Source organism: Marmota marmota, unplaced genomic scaffold (assembly GCF_001458135.2).
Source record: "Marmota marmota marmota unplaced genomic scaffold, marMar, whole genome shotgun sequence".
NCBI classification, from domain to species: Eukaryota; Metazoa; Chordata; class Mammalia; order Rodentia; family Sciuridae; genus Marmota; species Marmota marmota.
The window spans coordinates 16838598-16855815 of NW_025999960.1; the positions used below are offsets into that span (position 1 = coordinate 16838598).

General features: G+C 39.7%; 1 protein-coding gene across 3 annotated transcripts in view; it reads right to left on the bottom strand.

Moving 5' to 3' along the window:
- Window positions 1-7382: 7382 nt before the first annotated feature.
- The window catches only part of LOC107148735 (natural resistance-associated macrophage protein 2-like), a 26289-nt gene continuing 16453 nt past the window's right edge, over window positions 7383-17218 (bottom strand). The window contains exons 7-9 of one of the 3 annotated variants that reach the window (XR_007347416.1): window positions 12558-12678; window positions 10520-10674; window positions 7383-8094 (exon numbers count right to left, since the gene is read on the bottom strand). Coding sequence is in view for 1 of the 3 variants with exons in the window: in XM_048802738.1 (XP_048658695.1) it covers window positions 10612-10674 (63 nt within the window). In the remaining 2 variants the exon portion in view is untranslated. Of the gene's footprint in view, window positions 8095-10519; window positions 10675-12557; window positions 12704-17218 lie in introns of those variants that run through there. The other 2 variants (XR_007347415.1, XM_048802738.1) reach the window with 2 other exon arrangements.

Genomic DNA, 17218 nt, shown 5'->3' on the forward strand with positions numbered 1-17218 from the left:
AATCAATATTGATTAAGCTAGATATGACACTTATGAATCTTGCTGACAGCAGAGGTGCCTAGTCTGGGAGCACGTAAAGCAGGAGCTTCCTTTCTCCTAGAGGAACTGAACTCAGGGCAGCTCAGTAAATGGTGCTAGTGGCAATAATGCGCCATGCACCACAGTGAATATCAGAACTGAGGGTAGGGCTCCCAGGTGACCCGGGCGAAGAGGGCCTCCCCCCAAGAATTTCCTTAACTCTGTCCTTTTGCTCTAATTGCTGTGGACGTGCTAGGCAGCACAAAGTGGCTCCGAAGGGTGGTTCCTGCTGATGCTGGGTAAAGGTCCCCTTATTCAGAGCTAAGGACTAACACAAAGTAAAAATTCCTCTGATCTCAAGCGTTAGCAAAGGTTATGTTGCTGGAAGAGGAAAAATTTGGGGTGGGGCACACTTGCAAAGGGTGGAAGGGGGTAGGAGGAGTCAAAAGGTAAGAGACCCACCCTCCTGATTGATCTGGGACAGTTTCCCTGAACTTGGAACCCCTATAACCACTCTCTACTAGGTGCTATTCTTCACCCAGTGAAGCCCTTATCCTTGAACTGCACTGACTTCTGAAGCGTTTGGTTAATTCTTTACTATCTACAGTAGCTCTAGATTGGTCTACCATTTATATTGTCATAGATAAATGGCTTTGCTTATCTGTTTTAATTCTCAGACCATGTTCATGAACAATATATTCTAAATTTAGTTCAGTGTCTACCGTAACTGCACACTGCAAGCAGGCACTGATAAACATCTTTTTGATGAAAATAATGACTGCAATTACTGAAATCAAAAGCTGCTTCTTATTATCATGAGATAATGTCTCCCAGAGGTGCTAACTTCCTGTCTTACTAGTCTTCTCTCACATTTTTGGTTCAAGTTCACCTCCTTTCACTTTGGTGGTCAGAGCATTTGTGTCTGATCTTAGATTCACCAACAAATTCCACGTAATTTTATGTTTGAATTTCATAATCTTCTGTGCAAGATAGAAATAAGTACACAGGGTTATAGGTAGGGAAGAGAAGTAAAATGAGAAAGTAGATGTGGAAGATCATTGCAAGCCAACATAAGGGTCCTGTTAGAAGTCTATACCTCCTTTCTTTTGGGACAAGTCTTTCTAAGAAGTATGAGGAACCACCCCTGGACATCATCTTTGACGAGATTCCACCTGACATCTCCCTTTACCTCATCTTTGCAACTTGTTCTTCTTTACAGGCCTTTAAAGCACAACTCTTTTAAGCCTGGGGCCTCATTTATATTCCCATTCTTTTCCCAAAAGAAGGACTCCGAGGAAGGAGGATATGGTATCTACAATCCTAAAGATGATAAAGAATCACATAATGAATCCCAGAAGTTTCAGAACACTGAAAAGGAGTAGTGGTGGTAGGTGGGACCCCAAGTGAATTAAAGAACTAAAGTTGTAAAGACAAAAAAAAAAAAAAAAAAAAAAGCCAATTTCTAAATCATCTGAAAAATACATGGTATGTAATCTTTATGATAGAATTTCTTAAATCATGAGCAAAATCATAATGGACAATTTTGATAAAATTATTATAACATGGCTGGTAGTGTGGCTCCCTGGTAAAGTGTTTGCCTAGCATGCTCAAAGGTCTGGGTTCAATCCCTAAAACTGACTAAATAAATAAATAAAACAAATATTAAAAACTCTTGTATAAAAGATATCTTAAGGTTAAACTACAAGTGACATGGAAATAGGTACAAGATACCTACAACATATATATATGAAAAAGACTAATAATAAAAAGGATAAATAACCCAACAGAAAAATGGACAAATGGTATAGACAACTCCCAGAAGAAATCCAAGTGAGCAATAATGTATAGAAAAAGTTTATATCTATTAACCAGGAAAATGCAAATTAAACTGACAAGGAGATTCATTTTCATACTTATTTGACTATCAATAACCTAAAAGTCTTCCTTCCTTCCTTCCTCCCTCCCTTCCTTCCTTCCTTCCTTCCCTCCTTCCCAGGGCCTTAAAGATGCTACACCCTCAGCCCCAAATCCAGCGTTTTTGGTAGGAATGTGGAGAAATTAGGATTCTCATTTATTATAAAATTAACACAACACTTTGGAGAGCAATTTGACAATATCTACTCAAGTTAAAATGCACCTATTGAGCTAAAGTTCTATCCCACTGGTAGAGTCTTTGCCTAGCAATGTGTGAGGCCCTGGGTTCACTCCCCAGCAAGAAGGAGGAGAAGGAGAAGGAGTATATCGTCCACATTCCGCACAGGAAATGGAATGAGGTTCCCCTTCCGTGGGATGGGCTGGCTAAGAAATAAAAGCTAAGAAAAATAAACAGCAAAATAACCACAAAACACAGAAATTAGTTTCAAAAACAAGGGCAGGACTGCAAACTGACCATATGGGTCCAGCTTCTGACAAAGAAACTGTGTTTGCTTTATTTATATAGAAAAACATCAAAGAGATTCTATGGAAAGTTCTTCAACAAAACAGGTTAGAGGTGGGGGCAGGTAGGATGCTCAGTTCCTAACCGTTACACCCATCTCCTGTGCTGCTGCGTGGGACCTTTCTAGCAGAGTGGAGGGAAAAGTCACGTACATCAGGGGTCTGTCTAAGTGGGAGTGCCACGGGAAGTTCCCAACGCCAGATCTATCCCTTCATTGGCTGCAATGTTCAGAAAAGTCCTCACACACTTCTCGGATGGCTTCTGGCAGGAGCAGCTACCCTTTGATTCAGAAAGTCTACTTCCAGATATATGTTTTATAGCATTATTTTTCCATTAGTGAGTAATGAAATCAATTTAGTGGGTCATGTCCAGTATTTTACAAAAATGAAATGGAACAGAGTGCAATACAGTAGGAAATAGAGTGCATATAGTAAGGGCAAGTATTATTTTATCAAACTTTTATTTCATAGATGAACTAAGTCTTACTATAAAATATATTTCTTGATATGAGTGGTATTTAAAAAAAACAACTCTGAAAATACTTCCAATGAGAAACTATCATACAATAACACAAACTGACATGTTCAAGAATGTTCCCTGAAATTTAGTGCTTGTAATAAGAAACATTTTAAACAGTGTAAATGTCCATCAGTAGCAGATAGATAAACAAATCACAGTGTGTTCATGGGATAGAATACCACATGCCAGCTACATCAATGAATTTGATCAATACAGATAAATTTTGAAAATAAAGTTGAGAGAAACAAAACAAGATATAAAAAAATAAGTGCCACATGAAACCAATTGCATGAATTTTTAAAACAAACAAAAAAACCTTAGAGCTGGATAGGATGGTCCATACTTGTAATTCCAGCTACTTGAAAGGCTGAGGCAAGAGAATCACAAGGTCAAGACCAGCCTCAGCAACTTAGCAAGACCCTGCTTCAAAATAAAAAACAAAAAGGATGGAGATATACCTCAGTGGTAGAGCAGATTCAGTCCCTAGTACTGGGAAAAGAAAAAGAAAAGTGGGCTTGAAATGTAATTTAGTAGTAGAGCACCCCGGGTTCTATTGCCATTATGGAGGGGTGTTGCGAGCCATCCATGGGCTGTGTGTGTGAGTTCTGTGCATTTGAGCATATGAGGGGACTGCTTTGGTGTTGTGCACTGATTGGGCTGTGCAATGAAAGTGTGCCTTTCCTCTAGCTCTGCTTGTGATCCCACACAGCAACTGAGATGGGTGTGACTTGCCAAGATGTCAATCAATCTGTTGACCACAAGACATCACCAAGCACGACTTCACCTTTTGAAACCCTATCCCTTGCCTTATTTGGGGGGAATATTCTAGTGAATGTCTTTTCCCCAATAAATAGGGGAGTTCCCAATGCGCTCTCTTACTTTTTCCAGCACGGCCGGCTGTGGAGCTGACCCTTGGGGTCGCAGAGCAGTCCCACCCTTGAAACTGATGTTCATGTGTTGCGTGCTTTCTTTGCCGTTTTCTTAGTTTATTGTTGCAGCCAGCTCCTTTGAACCCAGCTCATCAGCCCAGCCAACCAGCAACAGATGGGGGTGGGAAGAAGGGACACCACACAAATAAAAGTGACATGAGAGAAAAGAGATGTCTAAAATGAAGAATAAAGGAAAGAAAATGGGGGTTAGGAGTAGAAAATAAGTATGATAGTATTTATTCAGTTGGGGTAATACATACATAGATGAATGCTAGAGTGTTATTTGCTCTTTCCTGTCTAAACAACAACAAAAACCAAGAATGCAATTAAGTTTTAATCCTGCTCAGAAGTCTGAAAGAGTATCATAATTGTGGGGAGCCACTTTGAATAATTCGAGTCTTCTGTCTTGGAGCCGAGAGGCGTTGACGGTCACTACATCTCATAGTTACTAAGACATAGCCCTGGTCCCAGAAGTTTGAGGCCGCGTCTTCAGACATAGGCAGTACCCTACAGCCCTTGGGTTGAATTACACCCACATGTCCCTTGTAACTCCGCCCCTTTTTATCTTTTTAGGATGGAACTTTCTAAGAATGAGGGTCCTCCCAATAAAAGCCCACTTCCCCAGTGTTTCCTCCCTCCCTCCCCCCCACCCTCTCTCTCTCCAGCCTCTCCTGACTATCCCTGGCTCTCCCATTTGGGGAGCTTTGAGGCCTGAAAACGGAGGAGCCTTCTGAAGCTTGTTTAAGGTAAAGTATGTGTCTGTGCCTTATGTGGTGTCCCTGGAGTTCAGCTGCCCCCGTGGGCCAGGGGTGGCACAACTGTGCTAACCATTGTTATTAAAACCCTTTTGTCCTGGGATTTGTTGTTGGTGGTGGTGATTTTTGTTTTTTGTTTGTTTGTTTGTTTGTTTGTTTGTTTTAATGTCCCTGTGCCTTGGGAAGAGCAGCCCAGCCCAAACCAGCCTGTTAAATTCAATGAATGAGTATCTAAAAGGGGCAATTCATTGCAGTTATTATCTCTGATAGAAAAAGAGACTCATGTTTTCCTAAAGTTTCATTCTTCTGTGTCTTTGTACATGTTCGCATTGTCTGCCAGGCAATTTCTAATCTTCCAAAGAAAACTGCTCTTTACCTGGAAGCTCCACCAAGTAGAATTTATTGATTTGTTATTCCTTTCTTTAACTATACTTTGGTCATCTTCCAATTACAGCACTTATTACACTATGGCAGGATTTTTTTTTTTTTTTTTTTTGTACCAGGGATTGAACTCAGGGGCACTTAACCACTGAGCCACATCCCCAGCTCTTTTTTTATTTTATTTAGAGACAGGATCTCAATGAGTTGCTCAGTGCCTTGCTTTTGCTGAGGCTGGCTTTGAACTCTCGATCCTCCTGCCCCAGCCTCCCCAGCCTCTGGGATTACAGGCTGTGCCACCATGCCCTGCTCTGTATGGGTATTCTTTGAGTATGTCCCCCAAAGTTTCATGTGTTGGAAACCTGGTCCCCAGTGTGACAATGTTCAATAAAGATGGGACTTTAGGAGGTGGGGCCTCAGTGGTAGAGCCTTGCCCAGCATACATGAAGCCCTGAGTTCAACCCCCAGTACCACTAAATTAATAAACAGGTGGGGTCCAGTGGCAATTGGTTGGGTCACTGGAGACATTGCCCTTGGAGTTAATTAAGGCAGTTTTCTTGAGACCCTGAGTTAGTTTTCGTGAGAGCAGGTAGTGACAAGAATCTGACCCCCAAATTGCTCTCTCTGGCTCCATGCTCCCATATCTGTTGTCTCACTCTTGCACACATTGCCACCATGATGCCATCTACCAGTGACACAGCCAAGGGGGCCCACATCAGAACCAAATCAAGGCAGGGACCATATCCTTGAACCTCCAGAATTATGAAATAAATAAACATTTTTGTAAAAGAAAACAGACTTTATAGTAACAGAAACACAGACTAATACACTGCATAAGAACATTTCCTATAGAAATCCAGATTTGTAAATCATAAATTAGAAAATGATGAAATGTTCTTAATTTTTTCAAACTTATCCTAGACTTACTCTTTATGAATCAACCTCCTCTATTGGTTTTAATATGATTCAGTTTATCATCAAGTTTTCTGATTATTGGAGCCGTATGACCTTGTAGTGGCACACCCTCCTCCACAGAAAATCTTAACTAAGTTTCTCCAGAAATCTTCACCATAATTGATTTTAGGACTATCACCAAAGGGTCTCTAAAAAACAGTTCAATGTAGGTAAACTTCGTATTTTCCTGTTGCTGTATTTTACTTGGCCACTGGCCTGGAAGAAATCAGCACTCCAGGTGCTGAATGCACATTTACTAGTTTTTCACAAACATTTATCCAGTATAGTAGTTTGTAGAAGTGTGTTTGCAAATGCAAAATGTGATTAAAAAAAAAAAAAAAAAGACAGATCCTTTACTGGCCTTGAGCTGGGCTTCACAGAGATGTCTACATTTCTAAGATAAGAGAAGTTACCAATTGGGCTCCATGGGAACAGCTGGCAGGGGGAGGAAAGAAAGGGGAGAAGAAGCTCTCCCCTTCTCAGATATTGTCCTTGAAGAGTTAACTTGCCCAGAACAATGAAAGAAAAAAGCTGCTTTTATGTGAACTTATCCATACTGTGAACTTCTGAGCCCCTCCCCTTACATGCTGGGTATAAAGTTCTAAAACTACACAAACTCAGGGTTCAAGGGATTAAGTGATCACAGCAAAAGCTGTATCCTCTGAACCTGGCTGTAGCCAAATAAAACTGTTTCCTGCTATCTTCGGTGCCTTGCCTGGTGTGTCCCCTACAACAACATCACGGTAATACTTGTAAACTCAACTCTGTAACAAAGTTAAAGAGTGGAGAAATTCCCAGAGTACTTAACCTCAGTTTAACCTACTTCCTCTTCTTTTTATGAGTAGTGAAACAGGATACTCCTATTTTTTCCTATTTTTTATCTTTGTTTCTCCAACATTGTGGTCATAAAAATTCTGAGAAATGGAGTTTCCCAGGGAAGGAGGAAATATAACAAATTGGTTCATTTATTATCTCTATTAAGAAAACCAAAAAGTAGAGACTTTAGTTTTCCAGGTGAGAATTTATAACTGATGTTATTTCCATTTTAATTTTAAGATCTGAAGGACACTAACCTAGGCTGCAGTGTCGCTGCTGTTTTCTGAAGTCTCAAGAGCCCCTGAAGTAGAAATGAGGGAATTTTAGAGTATCATTTTAGAAAACTCCCTGCCACTTAGAAGGTCACACCATCATAAATGAAGCCAGGCGATATCTGAATGAAAGGGAGAAAAAAGTTTCTCCTTAAAAAGTAATAAAAGACTAGGGATATAGTTCAGTTGGTAGAGTACCTGCCTCACATGCACAAGGCCCTCGGTTCAATCCCCAGCAACACACATACACACACACACACACACACACACACACACAAGGCAATAAGTTTTAAAATAACACAAAGAAGTCAGACATTTTACTTTAATGATGAAAGAAGAAGGTGAAGTTCAAAGTCATACAGGGTTACAGACTCAGCACCTTGGAAGTCTATTGCCAACTAGCCAGACTGGCGACCTATGCTGGGTTCACAAAATATGACTACATCAATAACTGAGAAAATGGTGAAGAAAGCACGTAAGCGCACAGAAATACATTTTCAAAATCTGGGATAGCTCTCGACCTCAGGGGTCCATTGGAAAGAGAGAGACCCTTTTTATTGAGAAAGATTACTTGAGAAAGTTCCACCCAAATGAGGCAAGGGATTGGGTTTCAAGGGAGTGTAACCCAGTCTCATTGGGTGACACCCACTCCCAGAGCTTCATTCCCCTGCCAAGTGGAGGTAAGATCCACTTGCTTCCGCACACAGGGGAAACCAGTCTCATGCCTTCATCGCTCAAGGCTAAGGGTCCGTGCTCACTCCTATGTGGCAGCTCCCAATGGAAGTCACAAGGAAATGATGAGTGATATGCTGGGGTGTATGCCACCCTGGAGTATATGGCATTGAAGAAAGATAGATAGCTGCCATTCAGTTCCAGCCAAGTGTACTTCCATGCAGGAGTGTGGGTCCAGTGTGACATATCTTCTGATCTTCAGTCAGATAATTATGTGTTATAGTATGGATCTGGAATATCACCTGAAGGCGACATGTTGAAGATTTGGTCCCCAGCTGTTAGCACTATTGGGAGATAGTGAAAAATTTAGAAAGCAGGGTCTAGTTCGAGGAAGTGACTTACTGGGGCATGCCCATGAAGGGTGTATCTTATCTTTGTCCCCTACCCCGCTTCCTGGCCTCCACGAAGTGAGGCCTTTCTATCATGATGTTTCTGCTTTGCCTCAGGCCCAAAGCTATGGTACCAGTGCACCATAAACTGAAATTTCTGACTCCAAGGGCCAAATAAATTTTTCTTCCTTTAAGCTGTTTCCTCAAATAGTTTGTCACAGTGACGAAAAGCTGACTAACATTATAATAAAACTTTTATTCTTTTTTTTTTCTTTTTTCCCTTGGATGGGGATTAAACATAGGGCCTGCACATGCTAGCCAAGTACTCTACCACTGAACTATGAATGAAGCCCAAATCTTTTAGTTCTTTAAACTTATTCATTATGGTGTGTGTGCATGTGTGTGTGCGTGTGTGTGTGTGTACACACGGATGCACATTCGAGTGTGCAGAGGAGGGTTGAACCCAGGGCCTCACACATTTTACTTTAATGATGAAAGAAGAAGGTGAAGTTCAAAGTCACACAGGATTTACAGACTCAACACCTTGGAGCTTTAGCCTTTTTTATTTATTTATTTTCATTTTGAGACAGGGTCTCACTAAGTTGTCCAAAAAGACTTCCAACTTGTAATCCTCCTGCCTTAACCTCCTGAGTAGCTGGGATTGTATGCATGCATCACTATGCCCAGTTCATTAAAAAAGTTTTAAGTAAAAAAATTCCTGGTCGGAAACAGGTATTAAAAAAAAAAAACAATTATGACCTACATGCAAGCAGGAAGTTCATGATAATGTGAACTAATCTTTAAGTCCCAGTCAAGTAGTAATCTGATACTACTTGGTATAAAAATCTTAAAATGAAATGCATAGCATTCCCTAGGACATTAAAAATGTTAAATACTAGTTACTCTTAGAAATAGACTTTGGACCTAGAAATGGTATTTAGAGTATTAATGGGAAAAGTGGAAAGAAAAGACATTGTGGAACTCTACAAACATCAGAAAGAAGATCAATACCTCCATTATCCTTGTTAGAACTTAACACAGTTAAACGTTATTAATTTCTTCTTTTTCTACCATACAGTCAAATGCAAAATAAAATGAATTACATTGTGGCATTTAAAAAGCAATCATTGGGGAGCTAGGGATACATCTCAATTGGTAGAGTGCTTGCCTCTCATGCACAAGGCCCTGGGTTCGATCCCCAGCACCACAAAAAAAAAAAAAAAAAAAAGCAATCAGTGATTAAAAGGATGGTTTTTTAGAACTTGTGGCTATATATTAAGCTTATTGGCCAATACCACCACATCTGTTTCATAAATTTAAAAATTTCAGGAAAAGCAACAACAGAGACAATGGCAACTATGAAAGAGGCCAATATCCAGGGTTAAATATGATTACTAAGTAGGAGAGATGTTTTCCTTGGAAATGATGTGCTCATATCAGTAGGTACTGAGGAGGTAATTTGATCAATTGCAATCAAAGTGAAACTTGACTGGCATAGCAAAATATCACTTTAAAAGATTCAGTTTGGCCAGTTCAGTGTGAAAATGATCATTACTTCTTTTCCTTTCTCACTTGATTCAGACAACACAAACATCTAATTTACCTATATTTTCTAAAAAAAAAAAAAAAAAAGAACTATCAGTTTTATATAACTTTAAAATTTTACCCAAACTGATATGCTCAGGTTTATATAAATATAGATAGTATATTATATATATATATAATTTTGATTTGGAATATCCCTTAAAATCTTGTGTGTTGAAAGGCTGGTCCCCAGTGCAGCAATGTTAAGAGTCAGGACTTTTAGAAGTGATTAGATCATGAGGACTCTGACCTCGTCAGTGGATTAATCCATTGAAGGATTCATAATTTGAGTTGACTACTGGGAAGTGGTGAAAATGAAATGGGACTTAGTTGAAGGGAGAGGGACCTTGAGGTCCTATAACTTGTCCCTGGCCCCCCTTCCTGCTATAAAGTGGGCAGCTTTGTTCCATCACACCCTTCTATAGTGATACATTGTTTCACCATGACCCAGAAACAATGGAACCAGTTGATAATAAAATGAAACCTTTGAAACTGTGAGCCAAAATAAATCTTTCCTCTTTTAAGTTGATTTTCGCAGGTACTTTGTCATAACAGTGAAAAGCTAACACACACACACACACACACACACACACACACAGAGACATGTGTATGTAGACATATATATATACTTGAAATCCCAGAAATCAAGACACAACCCATAAGGATGTGTGGCCATCACAGACCAATCATCTAACTCTGGTTTTAAAGTGTGTGGGTCTCTCACCTTGTAATTGTTGGCTTTTAACCCTATTCCTATGAGGAAATCTCTACCTTTGTTCAAATAAACAAAAATTACCTTCAAATTAAAAAAGATATATTAAGACACTTGGCACAATAGAGCTTAGAGAAAGTGGTTCTTAGGCTGTTAGTCTTCTCGACACAAGCCAGTCAGTATCCACGGTGTTCAGAAGGTAGAGTTAGTTCAGGCCAAGCTGTCAATCCCAGGTGGTACTAAGGACAAAAGGGTAGGAAGAGAGTTAGACTGATTTTCAAGTAGTTAAATATTGACATGGACATATAAGTACCTATAGTCAGCATGTTCATATAGGCCATTTTCCAGTACTGTTATGTTTTTCTTTCAGAAAAGAAAGGGCTTATGAATTCAGGAGTGTTTTTTTTTTTTTTAAGAGAGAGAGAATTTTTAAAATATTTATTTATTTTTTTTCAGTTCTTGGTGGACACAACATCTTTGCTTGCATGTAGTGCTGAAGATCGAACCCGGGCCGTACGCATGCCAGGCGAGCACGATACCGCTTGAGCCACATCCCCAGCCCTCAGGAGTGGTTTTTGATGTTTAAAATAATAATACCTAGGGCTGGGGTTGTGGCTCAGTGGCAGAATGCTTGCCTAGCATGCATGAGGCACTGGGTTCAATCCTCAGCACCACATAAAAATAAACAAATAAAATAAAGGCATTCTGTTCATCCTACAACTATAAAAAAATAATAATAGCTATCTGGACACAGTGGTGCATGCATGTAATTCCAGATACTCAGGAGGCTGCTGAGGTAGGAAAATTACAAATGGCCAGCCTGGGCAATTTAGTGAGACCCTATCTCAAAATTAAAAAAAAAAAAGCAGGGGGCTGAGAATATAGCTCAGTAGAATAGTGCCCCTGGATTTAATCTGCAGTACCATAAAAAATAATAAATGAGTTGGGCTTCGTAGCACACACCTGTAATCCCAGTGGCTCAGGAGGTTGAGGCAGGAAGATCTTAAGTTCAAGTCCAGCCTCAGCAATTTAGTGAGGCCCTAAACAACTTATCAAGACCTTGTCTCAAAATATAAAATCAGCCAGGCATGGTGGCACACGCCTGTAATCTCAGAAGCTTGGGAGTCTGAGGCAGGAGGATTGTGAATTCAAAGCCAGCTTCAGCAATTTAGCAAGCCACTAAGCAACTCAGCAAGACCCTGTCTCTAAATATATATATATAAAAGGGCTAGGGATGTTGCTCAGTGGTTAAGCACCCCCGGGTTCAATCCCCAATACCAAAAATAAATTAATTAATTAAATAAAAATCCAAAGGGTTGGGGATACAGCTCAGTTGTAAAGTGCCCCTGGATTCAGTTCCCAGTTCCAAATGATGATGATGATAATGATGATAGGAGCTGAAATAATTAAATATTGAGAGAGGGCCGTTTGCCCTCAATAAAATTAGCACTCTGTCCTTGTGGCACACTGCCTCAGGATAAAAATTCAGACCAGGATGAGAGCAAATATATACTTAGTGTTTTGTACTTCTGTACTGTGTGTATTGGAAATCAGATTTCAAACGGTCTAACTCCTAAGCCCTGTAATCTTGGCCCCCCCGTTATCCCTTGGCACTCAAGCAGAAAAAGGAGTTTTATTAAAAAGACAAAAAGCTGGGACTGGGTTTGTGGCTCAGTGGTAGAGCACTTGCCTAGCATGCATGAGGCACTGGGTTAATAAACAACAACAAAAAAGCTTCCTTAAAAAAAAAAAAAAGACAAAAAAATGTGCTGACAGAGGGAGATGATGATCCTGGTTTAGTCAACCTTTCATCACTGTCACAAAATACCTTAGAAAATCAACTTAGAGGAGAAAAAAAATTTTAAGGAGGAGAAATTTCCTTTGCCTCACATTTTCAGAGGTTTCAGTCCATAGTCAGCTATATTGCTTTTAGGTCTGTGGCAAAGCAGAAACATCGGGGAGGAAGGGAATGGCAGAGGAAAGTGGCTGGACTCATGGCAGCCAAGAAGCAGAGAAGGGGCCAGGGACAAGATAGAGTCTCCATAGGCATGCCTTGGGGACTTACCTCCTTCAATAGACCCCACTTCCTAGAGTATCCACCATCTCCCAATAGCGCAATCACCTGTGAATCCGTCAGTGGACTAATTCATTGATGAGGTTACAGCCTTCATGATTCAACCACTTCCCAAAAGCCACACTTCAGAACACTGCTGCACTGGGAACCAAATCTCCAACACGTGATCCTTTGGGGGACATTCCAGATCCAAACTGTAATGTTTGCCAAGCTGAATCAGAACCACCTCAGCTGATTTTAAAACATATTCCCACACCCCCACTCCTAGAAAACCGAATCTGAGTGATTTGTGTTCAAATCTATAAAGTTCTATTTCTCTTTACTCTTTTTCTCTCCTGAATATTATTTGGGATAGTCACTGAGTTCATTTTACTCTTCTATTATTACTCAGGGGTTTAGGAACATCACGGCCCCTTGGCACCAACAGTCTGTAAGTTAATGCAGAATGTAGACTATAAAACTGCGGAGACCCACCCAGCATCAACAAAGGAGTCCTAAGTATAAATGAAGGGAGATGAAGAAAAACACAACTTTTAGAGATAATTTCACTAAAAATTGGGGCCACATGACAAAATTGCACTCTGTTGGAGTAGCAGTGATCCAAAACTAGATCAGCAAGTTTGTTATATAGGGTCTCATAATCAGGAAGTTAAACTATAGGGGCATTGTAAATTGTTCAAGGCTTGTTAAGTATCCATACATTAATTTATAAAAAGAAGTTATACCTAACATGGTGTAATGGAAGAGGCATTGGAATTTTCCAGCCCCAAATCCTAAAACCTGATTCAACTCATTTGTAAAATGGGAATCATTTCTACATTTGGAAATATTAAGTACACTATCTCATGAAGGTATACACACACACACACACACACCAGGGATTGAACCCTGGGTCACTTAACCACTGAGCCACATCCCCAGATCTTTAAAAAAAAAATTATTTTGAAACAGCATCTCACTAAATCCCTAGGGCCTTGCTAATTTGCTGAGGTTGTTTTTGAACTTGTGATCCTCCTGCCTCAGCCTCCTGAGTCACTGGGATTAAAGGCATGCACCACCATGCCCAGTCAATAGATATATTTTTAACACACTATCAGTTACTCTGTCTTACCTCACGGGTGTGTTGTGATAACTATGTGAAGATAACATACACCAGATGGTGCCCAACACTGAAGCATTCCCAGTTAGTGGGCTAGATATGCGTCAACACTGGCTTTAAAGAAGGGAAACAGCTCTTTGGGCCAGTTTGCTTTTTCACTTTAAGGTCTGACTTGCAGACTTTAATAACTAATTGCAACTGTCAGACACACTGACATTCAATGAACCCTTTCCCCAGTGAGCAAAGATGGTGGATGCCCTCAGTATGTCATAAACAATGATGAGGCCCATAGCATGAATCACTTAGATGACTTAGAAGATTGAATTTCTTCACTGGAGTAGTTGGCTATGTGGTTCTGAGATATTGAGAAATAGAGCCAGTGGGCACAGGAATATGTTAAAATACCTTTGGGGAAGACAGGTGATATCATATTAAGAATATTACTATTCTTAAATATTGTTAGGGCAGGATCATGGAGGAGCTGACCATATTTTTTAATATTTATTTTTAGTTGTAAGTGAACACAATATCTTTATTTTATTTTTATGTGGTGCTGAGGATTGAACCCAGTGCCTCATGCGTGGTAGGCAAGCCCTCTATCACTGAACCACAACCCCAGCCCAAGAGCTGACCATTTTAACACTGCCAAAAACATCTAAATTTTTAAAAATTTAGCAGAGGCCAAACAAGTCAACCAGTTGGCAACTTCTGAGTTAAAACATATTCCAGCACTATTTAGACTATTAAGTAAATGCATTAATGTGTTGGTTTACAGGGTATTGCTAGACAACAAAGTTTGGTATCTTAATCCAGCATGAAGGGTACATTATATATTATACTAGATGGAAATGAACATGTGGGCTCTGGCATTAAGCCACTCAAGTTGAAGGACTAGCACATAATAATGAGTTCACCACCTTTTCACTCATAAGCTAGGGTCCCAGGAAAGGCTGACATCATTAGAATACATTGATCTTACCAATGAAGGAGCAAAAGCCAAAGTTAGAGGAAATTTTTCAAATGAGACTCTTCAGAATGTTTTGTATCCTATTTTAGTTGTGAAACTAAACCAAAACTAAGAAAAGAAAGCTAAATGAAGAATGCCAACTTTGAAAATTTCTTTAGGATTACTTATAGTATTCAATTCCTGTAAAATAGTCAGGGAGAGCTTGCAACATAAAGGTAAAATGGAATTTTGGTGTTGCTCTTGGGACAAATCAAGGACTATGTGTGGTGAGAGAGCATTAGCTTTAACTATTAAGTTCCTTGTGCTGAGCTTTGTCTTTGTTTTTAAGAATGGGTGCCAGAATTCCCATTGACGTCATGTCTGCCAAAATGCTCATTTATTTTTAAGCTAAGCAATTTTGGTTTTTCTCTTTGAATTCTCACGAAATTTTGTTGGCAGCAAATACTGTATGTAAACGCCTACTTAAAGAAGTGGTGAAACAAGACTACTAATGAGACAAATATTTTGCTTAAAGAAAGGCAAAATAATTTTTTCAAGTTTAAACATGGTAATGATGTGAACTTCAGCTATAGCAAAATTAAGTGGGTAAAAAGAATTAGTGTGTTGGTGTCTGCAACTAACCTCAGCCTTCTAAGGCTACCATTTATGTCTCTGCCTCTTCAAGGAGAAAAGTGTGCCAGATGGTAATGGATATTTCTGTATATCTGTATCAAAGTGGTTGAGACACCATTAATAAAGTATTTCAAGGTTAAGAATTTTAAAAAAGGAAACATACTTGGAAAAGGAAAAAAAATTTAATTGTGAATCAAGTTTGTATATTGTTAAATGCACACTAAAAGCTTAGCTTTAACTACTCCAAACACCCCTAACTCCTTAGGACCTCACAGGAGCCAAACTGAAACTCTTTCCCAGGCCCTGTCCATTTCCAGCATACTGTAGCAGTGTAATTATTTCATGTCACTTTTAAGGACAATGAGAACCAATTTACAAAAGGTACAGTTTTACATCTTTCAACATCTTACACAAACTGCCAAAATGCATGCTGCACATGCTGGCATTGGCAGATTTAAACTTCACAATGTTTGTTGCATCCACAGCACTGGTTCAAGCACACTTTCTCTCTGTGACTAAATGGAATATGGGAGTGTCTGACACTAAAATACTATAATCATAATATTACAAAATGTAATTTAACTGGGAAGAAACATTCAATTATTATAAGTCATAAATATAAAGGTTAAAAGAACCTTTTACCTGGACTCCTAATTGTTTGTGTATCTGAGACTGACTGGACCTACCAGATACAGGGCTAAGGCAAATGTTACTACACTGTACTTACAAGGATTGATTGATTGATTGATTGATTGATTTAGGTCAATTTGACTGTAACCTACCACAACCTGAGAAAAGATGAAGATGTCAGTCCCTAATACCTTCAGAGTACCTTTAGAACCAGTTTGGAGAATGATGGTAGTAGGGGGAGAGGGCAGGTATGAGGGGGAACAGTTAGTGGAACGGTCATCTGTGATTCTTTACTGCATTACCGCAGGGGCAAAGAAAAATGACAGTCAGTGAAACACAGTACTTCACCCTTAATGCCTCATAAAAGACTGTCTGTGCTTTTGACTATGTGCAAAATGTCAGTAATAATCTTTTGCAGACTCAGATGAACAGAGAACGTCAATCAACCGGGACTCCAGAAGGAAAGCTCCAAACCTGAGAAGTCCTTCCATGTCATTCCCATTACCGTTCTCACCAGATTATGGCCTCGGAACACTTTTGCTTATTGATCTCCAACAGACAAATGTGATTTGATTTGACAGAATCACACAGCCTTAGGCTCCACAAGTAAAAATGTCAGAAGTGGCTGAAAGAGCAGCAGCTCCATGCTGAAGACACCCATTTCCTCTAACTCCAGAGCTCCGCCATGTGGTCTGTTTTCCCTCTGAGGGAACTGCTGAAGAGAGGTAGCCTGGTGCCACCTTGCTGAGGGAACTTGGAACCACAGTGACAACTACTGACTTGCTGACACAGCATGCTTTGTAATGGTTAGGTCCATATAGCTCCTGAGACTGCTTTGCAAGACATCTTGAACATGCAGCTGAGTGTTGCATCAGAGAAACATTTGGGCAACAGGTGTCTTTCAGGAATAAAGCAGATGGTTCTTCTTTCCCTTCTGAGTCTTCTCTCCCCACCCCCAAAGTCTCATGAGAAAGTCAGTTTATAAATGCTGCTATCTTTTTCTCCTCTAACACCTCCCTGTTAGAGGAGGAGGGTGACGTTTTTATAACTACATGTACTCAAGAGTAAACGTCAGGAAAGTTCTGTGGTAAGAGGTGTTATTAACCTCAGACTCCCACAAAAATCCTGGTAACCTTTCAATCTCTGAGAAAAACCTTCAGACGTGATTAGTAACCACCAGGTACAGGTGGATTTTGCTGTTTGTTCATTTTTTACCTTTATTATGCATTCCCACCCCCACTTAACTTCTGCTGAGAAACTTAAAGTGGAAGAAAGTTAAAAGAATCCTGAGCCTGACAGAGGCAGAGCTATCTTGATTTTATATTTTATATGGATGAAATCACTAGTTGAGATTTTTATAATTAAAATAATTGAAAGGATATGCATAAAAGTAATTCTCAG